This window comes from Poecilia formosa, unplaced genomic scaffold (genome assembly GCF_000485575.1).
Source record: "Poecilia formosa unplaced genomic scaffold, Poecilia_formosa-5.1.2 Scaffold487, whole genome shotgun sequence".
Classification (NCBI taxonomy): domain Eukaryota; kingdom Metazoa; phylum Chordata; class Actinopteri; order Cyprinodontiformes; family Poeciliidae; genus Poecilia; species Poecilia formosa.
This window is the reverse complement of record NW_006800426.1, coordinates 298,207-316,371: the sequence shown is the minus strand read 5'-3', so window position 1 is coordinate 316,371 and position 18,165 is coordinate 298,207. Positions and strand designations below refer to the sequence as shown.

Genomic DNA, 18,165 nt, shown 5'->3' with positions numbered 1-18,165 from the left:
CTACAGCGTATGGACTTTAGGAAGCTAGATCCAAAAGCCACACACTTAAAATCCAAATAAAAAACATCCAGGTTTGTGATCGTAACATGACAACATGTGGAAAAGTTCAAGGGTTATAAAGGGCAATTTGCTGTATTGTCGGTTAGCATGAGCTTCTCAGGCTGAAATGACAGAAATAACTCAGTGGAAACTTCTCAGCTTTAAATAGCAGGAAGCGCACATGCATTTTATCTCAAGTGGTTCCAGTTGGAGGAAAAAAAAAACATTATCTGTCAGTCAGGATGGAATCACTTTCAACCGGCGGTCATGACGCACAGCATCAAGACGGTTTATTTCTTCTTGTTGACGTGAAAGAGAAACCCTGCGATTCCTTTTTATCGTCGCTTTTGAAGTTTCGATGATTTCATTCAGTAAATTGTGCGCTAGCCGACTTGAAGAACATTAGAGAAATGATGAGCTGAGAAATAATTGCTGCTTATTGTTATTACAACGAAACAACAAAACATTTTCATCTTAACTTTAAAAGAAAAACACAATCACATTAGAGCAAAAAAAAAAAAAAAAAAAAGAACTACCAGGCAGCATAGAAAGAGTGCCGACAACAAAAAGAGGCGTACCTTGAAGGCATACTTGCGGCTGATGTGATCTTCGGGGCCAACGGGTGAAATGACATAGCTGGGCAGAGGAATACTGCCCAAGACCGCCTCCTCTCTGCTGTCTGCAGAGAGAGAGAGGGAGAAAGTGAGTGAGGGAGTGGATAATCAGGGTGGGGTAGGTGAGGGAAAACAGAGATAAAGATAGAGAGGAAAGGAAGGGGCAATAAAATAAGTATCACTCATCACCCTCTAATTTCACGCTCCTCCTGCCACCAGCGACACGACGCTCTCATGCCGTCGCTCCATGTGCCAGAACCTAAATGAGCAGCGGAGTAAACGCTAACCATCCACCAAACATGCGTTTCTCCAGCCTTTGACCTTTAACCTTAAACCTAAACTTTTGTCTTAACGCCTAAAGCTGTTGCTTGGGGAAAGATGTTCTCACATTTTTAAAAATATCGCTCTATGTTTACAACTCTGTACATGTTGGCTTTCCACTCGGTATCGTCTCAGAGAATTACAACGCTACGTGTGTTTGCATGTGTGTGTGTGTTTGGTGTGTGTGTGTTTGCATGTGTGTGTGTGTTTGGTGTGTGTGTGTTTGCATGTGTGCATGCGTGCGTGTGCGTTCAATGATTGCTTCATTGTAAAATTCACTGCTGATATGAAGGAATGTGCGCATGCCACATGTCCACATCTCCGAGTGTTTGGATGGACGGTGATAAGGTGACGCTGTAGATTACACGGGCAGTTGGGTTGAAAATAATCCAAGGTCGTTTGAAGGACACATTCCCCACATGGTGGACGAGACGATGGGAGCCACCTTACACACACACACACACACACACACACACACACACACACACACGGAGCAAACCTGATCAACTCGGAGTTAAATTAAGAGTTATCTAGTACCTAGTTCCATTTACTTGAATAACTTGAGTACTTTTTAATTTTAAGAGCCTATTTTTTTTGCTGCTGTTACTTGAGTAAGATGTCTGGCTCCTGTACTCACAGTGAGAAACTTCACAGACCTGCTGCGTTTGTTAAAGTTTCAGAAGATTTTTTTTATTGAAAGAAACTAACTTGGACAAATGTTTCTTTTGCTTGATTTTGTTATTTTAGAATTGTAAAACTTTACATTCTGCTCCATCTGATGATGCTTCATCTGTTACTTGAGCCGCCTTTTTACCAAACACTTTTAAGAGTATACACTTCACTCTTACTGAGGCCTGTCGCAATAAATTAGTTATTGGCATGATAACATAAAATAAGCTGAATAATTTCCATTTGTGTGATTTATCATTTTCATCTTTTCTCTCTTTTTCTACCAAAAACTGTATGATAAAAATCTTCAGCCCCTTTCTTTGGAGGGCAACTTTATTTACAGAGACTTCATGATTCATTTTATTTGTTGCTTCTGTTGTTTTGTTTTGAGGCGGGCTCTGATTGGTTATCTAATGGAACTGGGAGCACTGGGAGAAGACAGATTGTCTGTCTCATCATGTCATATGGTTACGACACAGTAACAGTTTCAACAAATATGTAAAAAGACATAATTTTTATAAAAGTTACACACCGCAGCTTTATGAATTATTGAAGTACTTAGCTGTTTATGATCTTTCTTGTATTTTATTGTTTAAAAAGCGACAAATAAAAGCAAAAACAAACGAAATCTAGAGCCCTAATGGAAACCAGTACCCACGACATTATAGAAAGACCAACATGTGTTTGTGTTCGTGAACACACGAGATGAAAGGAAATGACGAGCGTACCAGATCAAGACTTTTCACTTTGAGAGCAGAAACCTTTGAACTGAAAAGAGACAAAACTGAAACTGTGGCGAATCGATGCCACCCCGCTGCCGAGGCGACTCCCAAAAGGATCAGTCAAAAATATACGGAGATGGCGAAGGAGCGCGCAGAGAGGCGGATTAAGACAGGAAGAACGACAGAGCCCAGCGGTTAGTGTGTGATGTGTGTGTGTGTGATGTGTGTGTGTGAGCTCTTGTCACATATGTGTTTCACTAGGAAAAATCCAATTAAAGGACGCCAAGACTGATTTACTGCCTCCTTCGTCAGTTCCACTTCACAAAAACAATCAGAGCATGTCAAGCTGTCGGCACTTTTTCTACACAGTTCATACAAAGTCAAATTTGTGACATATATACTGTTTTTTTTTTATTTATTTATTTTTAATTTAATTTAATGTAGATTGACGCACAGAGTTCTGGACCAAGTTGGTACCATCACAACTAATCACTGACAAACGCAGGCATTTGCACTTGCAAAGTTTTCCAACTTAAAATTTCATGACCGATCTCAGCAAGCAGGCAAGTGATAATCAGAATATAAATAGTTTTATCAAGAAATATGAATGAAGGATTAAAGAGAAACTGGCCACGGAATCGGACAATTTTTGATTAAGTTAGCTATTTTCATTTTTAGCAAGTTGGGGGAAGTAGAAAAGCAACACCGCAAGAACACAACATGTTACCAATTATTGTCTAGTTTCTAGAGTAAATATCTCAGTACACTTGAAATAAGACAAAACTAACTTATAAGACACTTTTTAGCAAGAAATAGGAGATTGCTTAGAGTAAAAAAAAAAAATCCTTAATATTGATTTAAAAAAAATACTAGCTCGATTGGCAGATGAAAAATGTTAGAAGTGAAATAAATCTGGAACTAATACTTCCTAAAAAATAAACATTAAAGGAATATTTACTTAAACAAGCTCTTACATCTTGCTAAAAAGTTACTTGTAAGTTAGTTTTGTCTTATTTGAAGACAAAACTAAATATTTGCTCTACAAACTGGATCAAAAGTACTTGGTAAGATGTTGTGTTTTTGCAGTGGATTGCATGCTTCCAGAAAGGAAATTATATATTTCTTATGGAGGCGTGTTGGCTGTTGGTTCCGACTGCTACTTTTAAACAAATAACAGGAAATTTGGTGTATTTATGCTCTGTTCTTTCCTTTTTTCCATCTAACTTGGCAAAGTTGAAATACTGTCTGAAATTCCAGCTTAAAGCTACACGTTTTTCCTTCACCACGTTTTTTTATTTTTTGGTTTCCATTGACACCCCTTACTTATTTGATCATCAGTTTCTTATGTTTTTATAGTTGTATACCGTGTAAAAAACAAACTGTTTTGCTCATGTTAGGTCTTGTTGCACAGACTCACCTTTGTAGTAGAAAAGGCAGAAATCAGACAAGACAAACCACTTCCTCTTCCAAAGGCGCATCCCAGAGCTGTCCTGCAGAGAGGAAACAAGAGGCAAAACAATCATGAATTATAATAATAATAATAATGATAATAATAATAATAATAATAATAATAATAATAATAATAATAATAATGTACTGCAAAGTCCACAGAGTGACGGAAGCAAGAAAGGAGAATTTGTGACAAGACCAAGCAGATATGGAGAGAAACCGCCTTTATTAGAGGAAAAGTGAGCCGGACACCAGTAGAGAATGTTTACAGGCTCGCTGCTTCGTTCCACTGCTTGTTTCATCCTGAATGTTCGCCTGCTAAAAATGGAGCCATTTAAAGAGGAGAGGTGACACAGCAGAAGCAGAAAAAAAAAAACCCTCCAACCTCAAACAAAGTTATAAATACTCTTCCCATTTGCTCAAAATGTAGAAAATGTGTTGTATCTGCGGTGTGGGCAGATGAAAGGAATAAAACACACTCTGTCCAACTGGCCACAGGGATGCTGACCCGAGTGTGAGGTCCGAGGCGTTGTAATTGTGATATAGGTGTCACGCATAGTGATGCGTGTGCCACTGTTTGCTGCCGTCTTGATTCTCGTCGTCTCGCCGTTTGCATCGTAGCGAGGCCAGGCGTCTTTCCGGCGGGGCGGTGCCGAGCGCCGGTTATTTTAAGGAGAACTTTAAATAAGCAAACACTCTCCAGTAATATCCCAACTGCGATCAAACACCAGGTGCTCCACATTCCTAAAGTACACAGAATAAATCAGGGAGGAGTAAAAGTGGGCCGCGGAAAAAAGCCGAAACTTTACTGACCCAACTGGAGTGGAATTTGGTGGAGAGGGGACATCTGTATAATAATAATAATAATAATAATAATAATAACAACAACACAGGTGTAAAGGGATAATAATAATACATGTTTCTCAGATTCGCTGCTGGTCAAGATGGCGATCCAATCAACAGCAGCTTGACCCTATATCATCATGGTTACAATGTAGTCCAATCAAAGTTCGGACACCAAAGTGTGGCCCGAGAGCCATTTGTGGCCCTTAAAATGATTTTGTTTGGCTGCTGAACTCAAGAATGGTAAAAAAAAAATTTGGCCAACAAAATAGAAAATAATTGATGATCCGAAAAATGTGGAAATTAGCAGTCTTTCTTTTAATAAGACAAGAGTCTGAAAACTTTATGTTTTTGAATGACATAAATTTCATAAAAACGTTTATTTTTAAAGATGGCTTGTTGGCTGTGGTTATTAGTGATACAGGTGTCATGATATGCCTATATTATGACATAGCTCATGGCTCTGGGGTTCCCGTTATTTCACTGCTTTAGCATTTCCTGCATTTGAATCTGCTTTTTTTTTCCATACACAGTTGTGCAGTCACCATGCATCAATGCAACCATTGATGCATGGTTGAGATATTTCAACCATGCATCAATTCCTACCAACATTCCACAGTAAGTATCGGTGTTAGTTGTTGGCAAACACTGCTAAGCCCAAAGATACTGCACAAAGATATCTATAATCCAAAGAATGATAAAGGAATGGTAAAGACTAACCTTCATAAAATTGTCAGACAACAGGGTGATGGTAAGATGGTTCAAAAGCACAATAATGCTCAATTTCTTTCTCATTTGGTTATGTAAAAAAACCTGTCCAATTTCATCCCAGTATTTTTGTGGTGATGATGTAAGCAATGACAAAAAATACAATTTAAGAAAATCTTTGTTGGACATAAATCAGATATAGTCTGACAGGTTTCACCAAATGAAATTTAACACTTTTTTATAAATGAAATGCAACACCTACATTATGACAAAAATGTACAAAAGAAAATTTTGTATTTTATAAATAGTGTAAAGCATTTTTTCCCAGAATGCAACAAGCATCTTATGGTCTGGCAACAGAAGTGAGCCAGCGGTGAAGACATTAAATCTTCCTGTCATTAAATCTTTTAATTGTTCCTTTTTCTCCGTCTGAGTCTTTCCAGATTGAACTAAAATAAGTCTCGAACATGAGGAGATGGACTATGATATTTGAGCAGGGGGGTGGTCTACCTGTTTGTACAGCCATCCTCGGACCACCACTGGGACGTTAGGATTCCTCTTGATGGATTGTTCTCTTTTCCCAAAGTTGTGAGTCTTCCCACTGGATCGAGATGCCTGCAACACACAAAACCCAAACAACCAGGGATAATTCAGTCAGTCAAGAAATCTTTCCATGGCATCAAGGTAACTTAAAAACAGGCTCTTAAACCAATACAGTAGATAAGCACGTGCATTTTAGCTGTAAATGCTAAACTTCTGTATCTAATCTGTGGTTTAGAAGTTGAGATTAAAAGGAAGACATCCGACTTCATCCGAGTGGGACATAATTGGCGCTCTGCTCTTAATCAGAGCATTCAATCTCACTTACAGCAGCCCAGCACGGGCCTTCATCCACGCTATCATTATCTTTTTTTTTGATACCTCTCCTTTTCTGCCCCAATTGTTGCCTAATTATAGTCATTACTTGGCGACAGACAATTTTCTACCTGATTTCTGACAGTGACAGTCACTGTTGCTATAATATTTGTCAAACAAAGACAAAACCTCTCTCTCCTGGGCGAGAAGGAGGAGGACTGAAGTGAAAGTCAGAGGTTTACACATCTCTATATGGAAAAGTACATAGAGGTAACATCAAAGAAAGCGAGTCAGTAACTCTGAGAATCAATGGTGACTGCAGTGTATTATACTGTATGTCTCGCAGAAGTACTTATACCCCTGAAATGGTTTCAAAATTTCATCTGCCTTTTTCAAACTTTTGTAAATGGCAAAGTCTGAAAATTTGTACAACCTTCTTAACGACAACTTCAGCTAAAAGTCTTTTGGGCTACAACTTAAAACCATTTTTCCCACCCAAATTATTCCCACCATTCAAAGCAAAACAGCTGAACCTCATGCATGACTACGTGTTTATTTAACAGGTTTTCAAAGAATCACTGGGCGAACAGACGATATTAAATCAGTAGCATAAAATGATAGGAGGTTTGCAAGTTTGGATAATTGCCCTGCGATGGACTGGCGACCTGTCCAGGGTGACCCCGCCTCTCACCTGTTGACAGCTGGAGATAGATACCAGCACCCCTGATCACCCCAATGGGATAAGGGTGCACTACTGGCTACTTGGCTGCTTCTCAGCTTAATGTTCTTCTTTCCATTTTCTGATGTTTAAATTGGCTTTTTCTGATGTGATCTGCATGTTGGGACATTGTTTTATAACCTTCCACTGACTCAACCTCTCCACTTTCTCCCAAACCTGCCTGCTGTGTCCTTTGGTCTTCATGATGCTACTAATGTTCTCAACAACCTCCTAACAGCTGAACGCTGGGATTAAATTACACACCATCTACTGTTTATGTCACTCCTAAAGGTAATTGATTGAGCTGAATTTTATTTAGGGGTGTTCAAGTAAAAGCGTCTGTATACAAATTCATTTATTCATTTTTATTTGTACAAAACTGCTGACAGGAAAGCTTAGTGAGTGACTCTGTATACTTGTCTGTCGGCGGTGACAGGCTCTGGTGATGATGGATGAGGCCAACATGCTATGTATATGAAAGATAGCTGACAAAGAGCAAGCATTCCTTGCTAATAATAGCATGTGCGTATTGAAGTGCCTGTATCCTCAACAGATATAATTTCCCTTGAGAAACTCACTTGTGCGGCTGCAGTGCCTTCACTGAGATTTAAAAGAGAATCAACTTGTATTTTGTAAGAATCCAAATCCAAAGGAGAGGAGACAGCAAAGAGGAGGGTTAAAGGAAAAACGGAATTAAATCTAAATAAAGTGAAAAAGAAAAATGAAATGACAAAACCGAATCAATCATCAAAATTTAAGCTGTTAAAGTGGTTGACGGAGAATCGTTTTACTCTGATTTAAAGTCAGTGTATTAACATCAAACCAGGTATTTCAGCTCTCCTCGAATTGGTTGTGAAGTGGATTTATGTTCTTTACACAGCAAAATAAATGTTTTGGTCATCTACAGACAGTATAAAAACTTTACACACGTCACTGATATGAAAAAGGAACAACATTGTTCCAAACACTCAACCCTGAGGAACTCCATGTAAAAATCCCAGCAACTACCAATCGGCATTGTCTGTTTTGAACACACTAAAATGTATTTTCACTCTAATGTACAGAAAATTAGACTGTCTGAGGAATAAAGAGTGGAAATTATTTTTATTTCTAAGTGATTGGTGATTTTTTTAAAATATCTAACGTTTTGCAGGTTTTTTGTGGAAATTTTATAAATTATAGTTTGTGTTATTTTTAAAAAAAATTTACTTAGGTAATACTTTAGCAATATAACAATAGCTCAATACATCCTACACATGTTATCTAACTTGTACACTGATCATAAAATGACTTATCTAAGCCTGGCACGATTAGTTTTGCTGGACGATAAATTGTCCCAGAAATTATTGCGATTAAAAAAAACAATATTGTTTTGAGATCATTTTCAGACACCATCATGTAAGTTTGGTTTCTTGAAGGCCAAAAACTTTAATTTTGTAAAAAACAATAACTTGACACTAAAACTGGAAGAAATTTCAAATATTTAAAATAAAACGTGATGAGCAAAAACACTAAGGAAAACAGAAATAAAAAACACACAGCAGAGACCATAAATGAAATGAATCATCTAAATAAAAGTTGCCCTTCAAAAATGATGATCAGAATGTAAATTGTAGAGCTCAATTGAATTTATCATGCGATTAATTGATTAATTGCTTATAGTGACAGGCCTATAGTATTCTAAAATCTCAGAAGAAAAACTTCATTCCCCATCAGAGCTGGAGGTGAATGTTTGTTTGATGTGAGCGTGAATGTCTGCTGTTCCACAGCTGGAAAGAAGCAAACAGACTCACTAATTAGAGCGAGGCTGGTTGGCCAAGCGAGAAGACAATACACACAGAGACACTACAATATCGCCATGCGGTAAATATTAAGCATGTTCATGTGGCATGCATTGCCTCTATGTGTGTGTGTGTGTGTGTGTGTGTGTGTGTGTGTGTGTGTGTGCAATGCGGAGGTCTATTTTTAGGCTAAGGGTAATTTTGTGGAACAGCCACTGGTCCCTGCGGCGCGGCAGCATTCTGTCTTGTAGGTGAGTGACTGAGAGTCTAAACAGCTACTTATTATGTGAGTGGCACACAATTAGGCGAGCTGAAAGCCAAGAGGGACCGTCCCGAGACCACACCGCTGCCAGTTTAATTCCCCTGGGCAAAGTAATTAAACAAGAGTAATGCCTTCCCGTCCCCTTCAGAGCTCTTGTTTGTGATGCACTTACAGGAGTCGACCCTTAATGTGAATCCCGACCCGCCAGCTGATCGGGGGACAAAGAGTGGCAGCGTGGAGGGAGTCTGGCTTCCTTTAGCAGACAGAGTCACTGGCCAGGTAGCTTCTTGTACAACAAAATAGAATATGCAGGTTTAAAATTTTGGGTTAATAAAATACTAAATTATTTTTGAGCTGATTCGCAATTCCTCTTGGTAGATGAGCAAAATACAACAGGAGTTACACTTCTGTAGCTTTTTGGACTCAAAAGGAAAACCACTTAAAAGTAGACCCTCAGATGTATGTTTTAATTTTCTTATCTGCATCTCATGAGCTATTATCTCACTCTCTTCGAGAGGTGACGGGAACAGAGAGATGATGAAAAGAAACTCATCTGTCGTAGATGCAAAAGGCTCTTAAAGAGCTTTACCTCGAGGCTACAGTAATCATAAAGAATCTTCCTATGTATGGCAGCTTAACCAAAGATGCATTTTACGCAGGTATAAACGCAAAGAAATAAAATATGTTTATTTATAGTCATAATTATTAGCTAAATAATCAGACAATATGTCAGATTTACTTTAAGCATCCGTAATGCCGAGGTGAGTGCAGCACAAGCAGAACAACTGTGTAGCAAAGAGATCAAGTAAATTATTGGGTCTAGGCTCTGCTACTTATAAATATTGTAGAAATCGGTTAATTTATCAATTATTCTGACAATTGATTAATTTGCTAAAAAAAAGTGGAAAACATTCAGCTGATTTTCCATTTAACATTTTTATAATATTAGAAATACATTTAAATATGAAACTAAATAATTAAATTGCTTTTTAAGATAATGAAATTCACATTTTATTGCCTAACATGCAGCAGCATAGCATTCCTTTAGTGAGTGCTTGCTCATTTGTAGCAAAGTATAGAAGTGCAACTACAAAAATACTTCAAGCAGCAATTTGTGAAAAGGCTCAATGTCAGTGTACAACTAATCTGCTGAGTTTAATTTTTTTGATTGACGCATTAATAATTAGCTAACAAAAGGTTCTTAACAGAAGATTTTTTTTTTTACAGAGTTTGAAGTTGGTGAAGCTAAAATAATGGCACTTGAGGAATTCTAGGCAGAACATATTTACATTTATTTAAATCTTAAATGGAAAATGTATATAGTTTTGTAAATCTTGTCTTAGTTATTACTTTGATGGTGTTATTCTTTTAGCAAATGGCCTTTTTTGATACTGTGTACTCCTGTTAACAATTAATTGATAGCTAAATTAGTTGAAGATTATAGCCATAATAGATTCATCACAATTAATCGTTCCAGCCCTAACTGGGTCATTGTTGCCACATGACGTATGGCATTCACCGAAATTCCACATGCCACCTTTATATCGCAACTACCAGGCCATAAAATTTGTCAACATTCCCAAAAAATTCTGTGTTAGCCCAGATTAGCTAAAGCGTTTCTCTGAAACTGCAAATGTAAAATAACTGGGGTAAAACTGCTTTAAGAATAAGCAGCTTCCCTTTTCTTCATTTTTTAAACTATCTCATGTCCGTCTAAAAAGCTTAAAAGTTTAATATCACTGATGACCGCTAAGCAACTAGTCTAATTCGATGGACATCTAAATCCTAAAAACGGCTGTCGTTGACAGCAGAGTCCGTTTTTCATTTGATTAGACGCTCGTTTCACTCGCATCGCCCAGTCTTTCCCAAAAAGACTTTCATATTTCAAATATACAAATTCAGGTCTCTGATGTGTGTCTACTGTCATTCCTGGCTCCAGAAACACCCAGATGGAGAAATTCAAAGAGAAACGTTTCAAAGCATTGATGATGGAGCTTCTTAAATCTGTTCGTTCCCGTCCCATCAAAGCCTCCCGTAAAAAGGCAAGAAGGACGAGGCTGGTGGACTTGATCTGTCTCCATGCACCAGTTTGCATCTGACACCCAAAGTGACTGTGTGTGTGTGTGTGTGTGTGTGCGTGCGCGAGAGCGCGCATGTCTGGGTTTTCTCGGAAACAGGCCGCCTTTAAAATACTTGTACTCAAATGAAAACAACCATTTTTAAAAGTAGTTTGATACTACCATACCATCAAAGCTAAAGAAGAAGCTAATAATAATAATAATAATAATACCATATCAATAATGATGATGTCATTGTATCACAGCATTTAGAACCAAGAGTGATGGTCCAGGCTTTACATCAAGACTACTTAATCAACCAGCAGTGTTTTCTGAACAGTTTCACTAGCTATCAAGGGAACTTTGTGTTTAATCTTTCTTTCAGCCATCTGACTGGCAGTGCACATTGGCCATGCAATGACTAATTTTGCATGATGATTAACTGTCCCAGTAATTATTGCTCATGGAGCATTGAAACTGCATTCCTAGATGAATCAATTGGAAAGCAATGCAAACTTTAAAGGAGAAGTGACTTCATATAAAATAAAAAGTGCACCGCTTTTCATTTTTAGGTCTTCGTGTTACATTTTTGCAGTACTCCAGCATACATGGCAAGTTAGTAAACATAGTGACAACAGGTTTAACTGTTTAATGTGAGGTAGTTTTTTTTGTCAAATTATCTCTTTTTTTCTAAATGCTTAAACTTAAAGGTAAAAAGTAGATAAACCATGTACTACGTTCAACATGCTTATTTCTTAGGCTGAAAGATGTTATTTTTAAACAGTAAGGCAGGGGAGCTGATGAGGCTTATGAATGCACCAAAACAAAACAAAAAAAAATAAAATAAAATCCAGAACATGCAACAGGGACCCCTACATGTCACTTTGATTAATCCCATTCCCAGATATTATGAAGGCGGCTTTAGCTGAGGAGAGAATTGTGACACATTACTCTCGGAGGGGAAGTGGGTAATTTCTGTTTCAGCACACCCTCTGATGCCTTGTCAGGGGAGGAATAGATATGACTTATTCAGACGGCAGCTTTCAAATCGAGATGGCGGTGCGCTGCGTGAGAGGGGATACCAATGATTCATCTTCCTCTCCCAGACAGGCCTCTTTCTCCAGAGTTGTTCTCGTCAGTGTGGGCTTTATTTTACCGCCATCTGATGACAGGCAGGGGAGTGATGAGCCAGAGCACCTGGCACGGCCGCGGGGCCGATAAAACACTGGGCTTGGAAGCCGTGATTGGGCGTCTTGATGGATGTCTTGTCATCTGTTGCGCCTTACTCGATGACACGAGTTCAATGTGGGTCCCGCGGCACCTGTTGACGGAGCCGGAGAAGCCGGAGAAAACGGAGCCGGAGACGAGGGTGTTAAAGCGTAAGAGATAGAGTAACAGGAGCAAAAAGCCTCGGCGGCATCTCTGCTCGGCAAAGACGGAAGGGCTCAGGACCTACGCGTGATCTGAATCAGAGAGCTTTAACTTCGAAGCTTGTTTAGGAAATTCTGTGACGTTCGCACCGAGTCAAAGTTTACATTTATTTAACCTTAAGTGAAAGTTAATAAATGTGCTGTGGTGTGTGCTTTTTAAGCACCTCACAGTTTTTGGCAGAAATCTGACGCCGTACATGAAGCAGTGAAGTGAGCCTTTATATTAGACATCACAAATTCACATCCACACTGTTTTTCGAACTTCCATTTGGGTTTCTAAAAACAGACGAAGATATCAACTGAGCTGCACCGTTTGTAGCCAACTGGGAATTTCAACTGCAGTAGCCAGCCTCCAATCCAGAGAGGGCATCACTAAGACAGCTTAAGACCAAATATTACAAGATTAAACACTTTAAAATGTCACAATTTGTACAGCATCAGATGACAGAACCTTATAGCTCCATTTATACAGCTTCTCTCCACAAACAAAAAAGCTGATTTTGGGTTTAGTTACTGAGCCTCAGATTTCTGATCAACATTCACGTCCAGCCGACGTAAAATTGTCCAATTCGAGGCACCTGTTGATTTCTCCATGTCGCTCTTTGTTACACGTGGACAAAGTTACAAACATCATGTTCTGGCCGACCGCAGAATGTCACAAAAACAAGCAGGTATCTTATAGACAAGCACAGACATGCCCACCAACCTTGGAGGCAGAGGTGGAGTCCACGGTGGAGGAGGTGATGGCGGTGGAGGCCTCACTCACAGTGGTGCTGGAGAGCTGCTCAGCCGTGAATCTGGACATCATGCGAGGACCCTGCGACCTGCGCACACACGCACACACACACACACACACACACACACACAAAGGAACGAGTGTCAGACTGCTCTGCCCCGGAAATAGACAGCCGATTAATTGAGCTACAATCACACTTTTGGTTTATGGAATGTCGTTGGTCTGCTTAATCTACAAGTGCTCCACAAAATTCAAGCTCTATCTGCTTTCTAGGTTGTAAAAGCCATCCCTCCGTGGCTGGTCGACAAGCAGCAGTCAGTTCTCCTAGTCTGGAAGCAAAAGCGGCTGCCAGTTTGAATATCTGGGTAGAACAGGCTGCCAACCTCTCACACTGCGACACTTAAAGCGACCCGACGGCAGGATGTGTCACTCTCACGCTAAACCCACACACACCTTGAATGGCAATGAATGGAATCTTTCCAATGAATCCATTTCCTTTTTTGTACCAACACATTAGTGTAAATAAATTGCCTCAAGCAACTGGCGCGTAACAGGAAGCAGATAAATGGACTGTGAAGTAAAATACAAGAGCGCACAAAGCAGCAGGTCGTGGTATGTAGCTTTATATGCTAAGCTAAAGCTAATCCAGCCTTGAGACTGGAGAAAAGCAGAGACTAAAGACTGCTTCACAGGCTTTACAGAACAGACAAGACAAATGTAAGCTAATGAAACACTGGATTATTGTCTGCCAAGGAGCAAAGGAACCAAACATGGCAGATCCACAATTCAGTTTTTATGCTCCAACAAACTTCTTGAAAACTGCAAAACTACCAAAACACTGAGTAGCTTTAATTAAAAAAAATAATAATAACTTTAGATTCATAATTGCTGGAACACTGATCAGTTTATTTGTTGTATATTTCCTCGATGATTTAAATGATGGCATTTGATAAAATGTAATGTATCTTAATTGGTTACTGTGTTATGGATTCATGTTGCCAAGTGGTTTGAACTGCCTTGTTCTGAAATGTGGTATACAAATGAAACTTGACAAAGTTTGACTTAAAGTGTGATGATAAACTATTGACCTCATCAGCATTTCTTTTGTTTTTGCTTTTTGTCAAACATAGATGTTGCAGATCATCAAACTAGACTGGTTTCCAACGACGTAAAAGCTAACCAAACTAGCAATGAGCTAATAGAAGTGGCTCCACCATCCTTGGCAGCAACAACTTTCACACTGTCACTGACTGCCTAGCAACATCTAAGACCACAAAATACTTGGGTGTACTTCGTTCTGCAGAGGTCTGCGACTCGCGACGTACTCAAAGCGGACGACCACCGGACATGACCATGCAAAGGTCAATTGTAAGACCACTTAAAGGTTCTCCGTGTTGCACAGTAAACAGTGCTCACATTGAATAGTTTTGTATGCGACACGGAGCTGATGAAGTTGTGCTGGTGCAGAATGTGGGAGTCTTTACTGCCAGGCACTTCAACTCCAGTTACTGAGGGCCAGAGTCCTGCAACCCTTACATGTGTCTTTGCTTCAACAAACCTGAGTTAAATCATTGGGTCATAAGCAGGACTCTGGAAATCTGACTGAGAAAGTAACTGGGCTTTTTTTTGATTCAGCTCTGTTAGCTCAGAGACGCATCAACAAGTCACAGGAAGAACCAGAGATGAAGACTCCAGTTTTAGTGAGTGAGAGCATGACTGCAGTGGCTTTACTACTACTTACATTTAATAATAATGATGATAATAAGGAGAGTTATGCCTTACCTGTCTATTTCTTACCCTGCTGCTCTATCAGAAGCTCTTTGGATTTTTAATGGCAACATTCTTTGCCTGTGATTTACCCTTTGTATCGATTTTACAAATCAATTATAATCAACAAAATGTGGTATTTTTGACAAAAAAATGTCAAAAAAGAAAACATTTAATGTCAATGAGAAAACATAATTTCTACAAAATAATGACAATGAAAATATTCAACATAAATTATGCTGAATATTTTATGTTGGGCAGATTCAACAGAGCTCCAGAGAATTGTAGTCACATCACAGTGAGTGGATTGGAGTGAATATTTACGCAGTCACTTAATTATTACTATCATTATTACTTATCATTCTTTTTTGTTTTTTAAACAATTTCCACTTTAACAACAAAGGGATTTTTTTGTACATTTTCTGGTAAAAAAAAAAATTAAATTATGCTGATTCTGCCAGTAGCAACAAAATGGTAATGCATGCGAGGAGGGAGTACTTTCTATAGGCACTGCACTCAAAGCCTTTTCATTTTTCACCGACAGTGACAAATGAAGTTGGATGTTAGTTAGATCTTTGACGGAGAAAAAATACTTTTTGAGTTGCAGTTAAATTTTCATCGACGTCCTTTGATGTAGAAAAATCATATACCGGAGAAACATATAATTTTTCAACCAATTAAAATGCACAGAAGCTTTTAAAAGCCATCTGCTAAAATCTGCAATGCCATTTTTTTTTTGATGAATAAAGTTGTCAAAACAGGCAAAGAGATGTAAAAATCTGAGCAGCAGAACTGCCAAAAACAAAAAGGCAGATTTTTCAGCCTAAGGTGAAGTAAAGCTTCATTTGAGCAGCAGTGTGTGAGAGGGTGGACCGAACTGTACAGATGCAAGCTACCGGACAATAAAAACGGGATGCTAATGGCTAGATGTTTCTTTATGATGCTGACGCCCCCGAGTCGTGCTGCACAATGGTCCAACGTTTCTTTCTCTATGATAAAAAGCAGGGGAAAAAAATAGAAAACTAATGGCTGATAAATTGTACCTCTGATAGTGATTGATCTGTTTCTTCATTCTCCATGTTCAGGGTGGAATTAGAAATAGAAAACTCTCTCTCTCTCGCTCAAAAATATGATCTGCATTGATCGATTATCCTTGTTTCATTAAAACAAATATTGGGTATTTATGGATGTTTGCTAGAAATAATGTGACAAAAGTACAGTTTTTAGGTTTGAAGCATGTTGATCATCATCAGGGTTTCCCTCAGTGCATTATAAGCCTGGCGGGCCATCATGCTTCAGCTGCCCCCTCCACCAGGCCTGGCGTTTATTTGAAAGGGGCAGTAAAATAAACTTTTATGAGCTTTACATCATGCTATATTGTTATTTCCTCATCAAAACATACCTGAAGTGTTGCTTTGATTCTTTCGTGTATGTTTGAGAAATCCTTTAATTTCCATGGCAACTGTTCAGCTGTGCAAAACGCCTGGGTGGATCTAGCTCCGCCTTCAAGATGCAGCTCCTCCTTTGAGTTGGAGTTTCGTAGCTTCTGCCTCACAGAGCAGCTCTACCCCTCCAATTCCCCACACTCAGCTCCTTAAAACTAGCCAGCAGCAATTAGCAAACACCTGGTAGAACTGCACATCTGCTGAGCTCATTATAGGAGCTACTTCTCAGTGAAATGCTGGTAAAAACGTTCTTAAAGGGTTAATAGAGGAGCCATGTTGTGATGACTTCCTGAAGGCGGAGTTTTAGAACCGGCAGGAGTTTTTAAAGAGACAGAGGCCCAATTTCAAGACATTAAATTGTGTAGTCTAACATCTAGCTATGTTTATAGTTGACGCAAGCTGCGTCGTCCCTGCCATTGCCCTTTGGCCTCTCAAGCTAATTCCAAATTATGATGCCTGCTTGTGCGCCTCTGAATTGGAGGCGAAAGACGACTTCCTGTAGTAAAACAGATGAGACTTTAAATATCGGCATGGGGACGGCTGGCTGAGTGTGTCTGATTAGTTTGAAAAGTGAAAACAAATGGTTCTGTCACGCTCAACTCCATCACAGATTTGAATATAATTAGGCAACAAAACGTTCCTCTCTCGGATAAATTCAGCATCACTTACAGTTTCTAGTCCGAAATCTTGTCATAACCTGGACTGTCTTATTATGCCTTCTAATTGGGAAACACTTTTTGTGTAGAGTTTTAATTGTGTTTTCCTCTTAGTATCAGCTTCTGCCTACAAATGCAAAACTGCTGCGTGCCACAGTGTGGGAGGACATTGTCCGCTGTCAGGAGGATTTCATGCAAACTTTAAAAAAGGTCAAGACCTAAAAAGTGTAAACGAGTTCCATGTTTTCTAATTTAAAAGTTGAGTTTTTTGTGTAATTGTTTTAAATGTCAGGGTTGAGTTGGCGGTTGGTAAAGCTCGTCCACCTGACAAAAACAGAACCGGGATTGGTTGGAGGAATCAGAAAGTTCCTTACATCATCGCCCGAGTCTGAACGCACTCGCTTGACTTGGTTCATCTTTACAGCAGTGCTAACGCACAGAGCCACTAAACCGCTGCATATTGTCTAATTAAAGCACACAGACACAATTAAAGTCACACAATAAAATAAAAAGTCTTTGGTCACAGAGCGGTTCGGGTGCGGCAGCTTTGATTGAAGTGGTTTGCACAACAGGATTCTGATTGCAGAGTCTGAGGAGGCGAAATTGAATTAGTTTAATTTACCTACTTCCTTTTCTTTCTAACTAATCTGACCTTTAAGCATTAGGCTCAGCAGTGGGCTGAACTGGTGTACACAGGTTCAGACATGTGGTGTTTCTATTCAGCAGGAAATGGACCTGGAACATTTACATCAGAAAGATTAAATTAAAAATATAAACTGGCAAAGCAATGTCCCTACAGGCTTTTACAGTAGAATTCAATTCAATACATTTATTTGCTGTTTTAAAGCTGCAGTATGTAACTTTTAGAAAAATATGTTCTTTACATATTTGTTAAAGCAGTTACTATGTCAGGACAGCTATTATTGCTGTCTGAAGAAATGAGAGGCTCCCAAACAAGAGGAGGGTCTTGGCGCTGTCAATCACTCACATGTAGACGAGTGTGATGGACAATGTGATGGACAATGCTAAGACCCGCCTCCTGGCTGTGATTGGTGGTGCATTTCAGCAGCCAGCACTGGGTGAAAGGCAGAGG

At 39.1% G+C, this 18,165-nt stretch overlaps 1 protein-coding gene across 15 annotated transcripts in view; it reads right to left on the bottom strand.

Annotated features, from left to right (window-relative positions):
* The window catches only part of LOC103156572 (pleckstrin homology domain-containing family A member 7-like), a 152,466-nt gene that overhangs the window by 40,960 nt on the left and 93,341 nt on the right, over positions 1-18,165 (bottom strand). For all 15 annotated transcript variants that reach the window (XM_016664448.1, XM_016664446.1, XM_016664447.1 and 12 more), the window contains 4 exons: positions 13,175-13,292; positions 5,876-5,980; positions 3,783-3,855; positions 618-718 (listed from right to left, as the gene is read on the bottom strand). In XM_016664448.1, the coding sequence (XP_016519934.1) occupies positions 618-718; positions 3,783-3,855; positions 5,876-5,980; positions 13,175-13,292 (397 nt within the window). The remainder of the gene's footprint in view (positions 1-617; positions 719-3,782; positions 3,856-5,875; positions 5,981-13,174; positions 13,293-18,165) is intronic.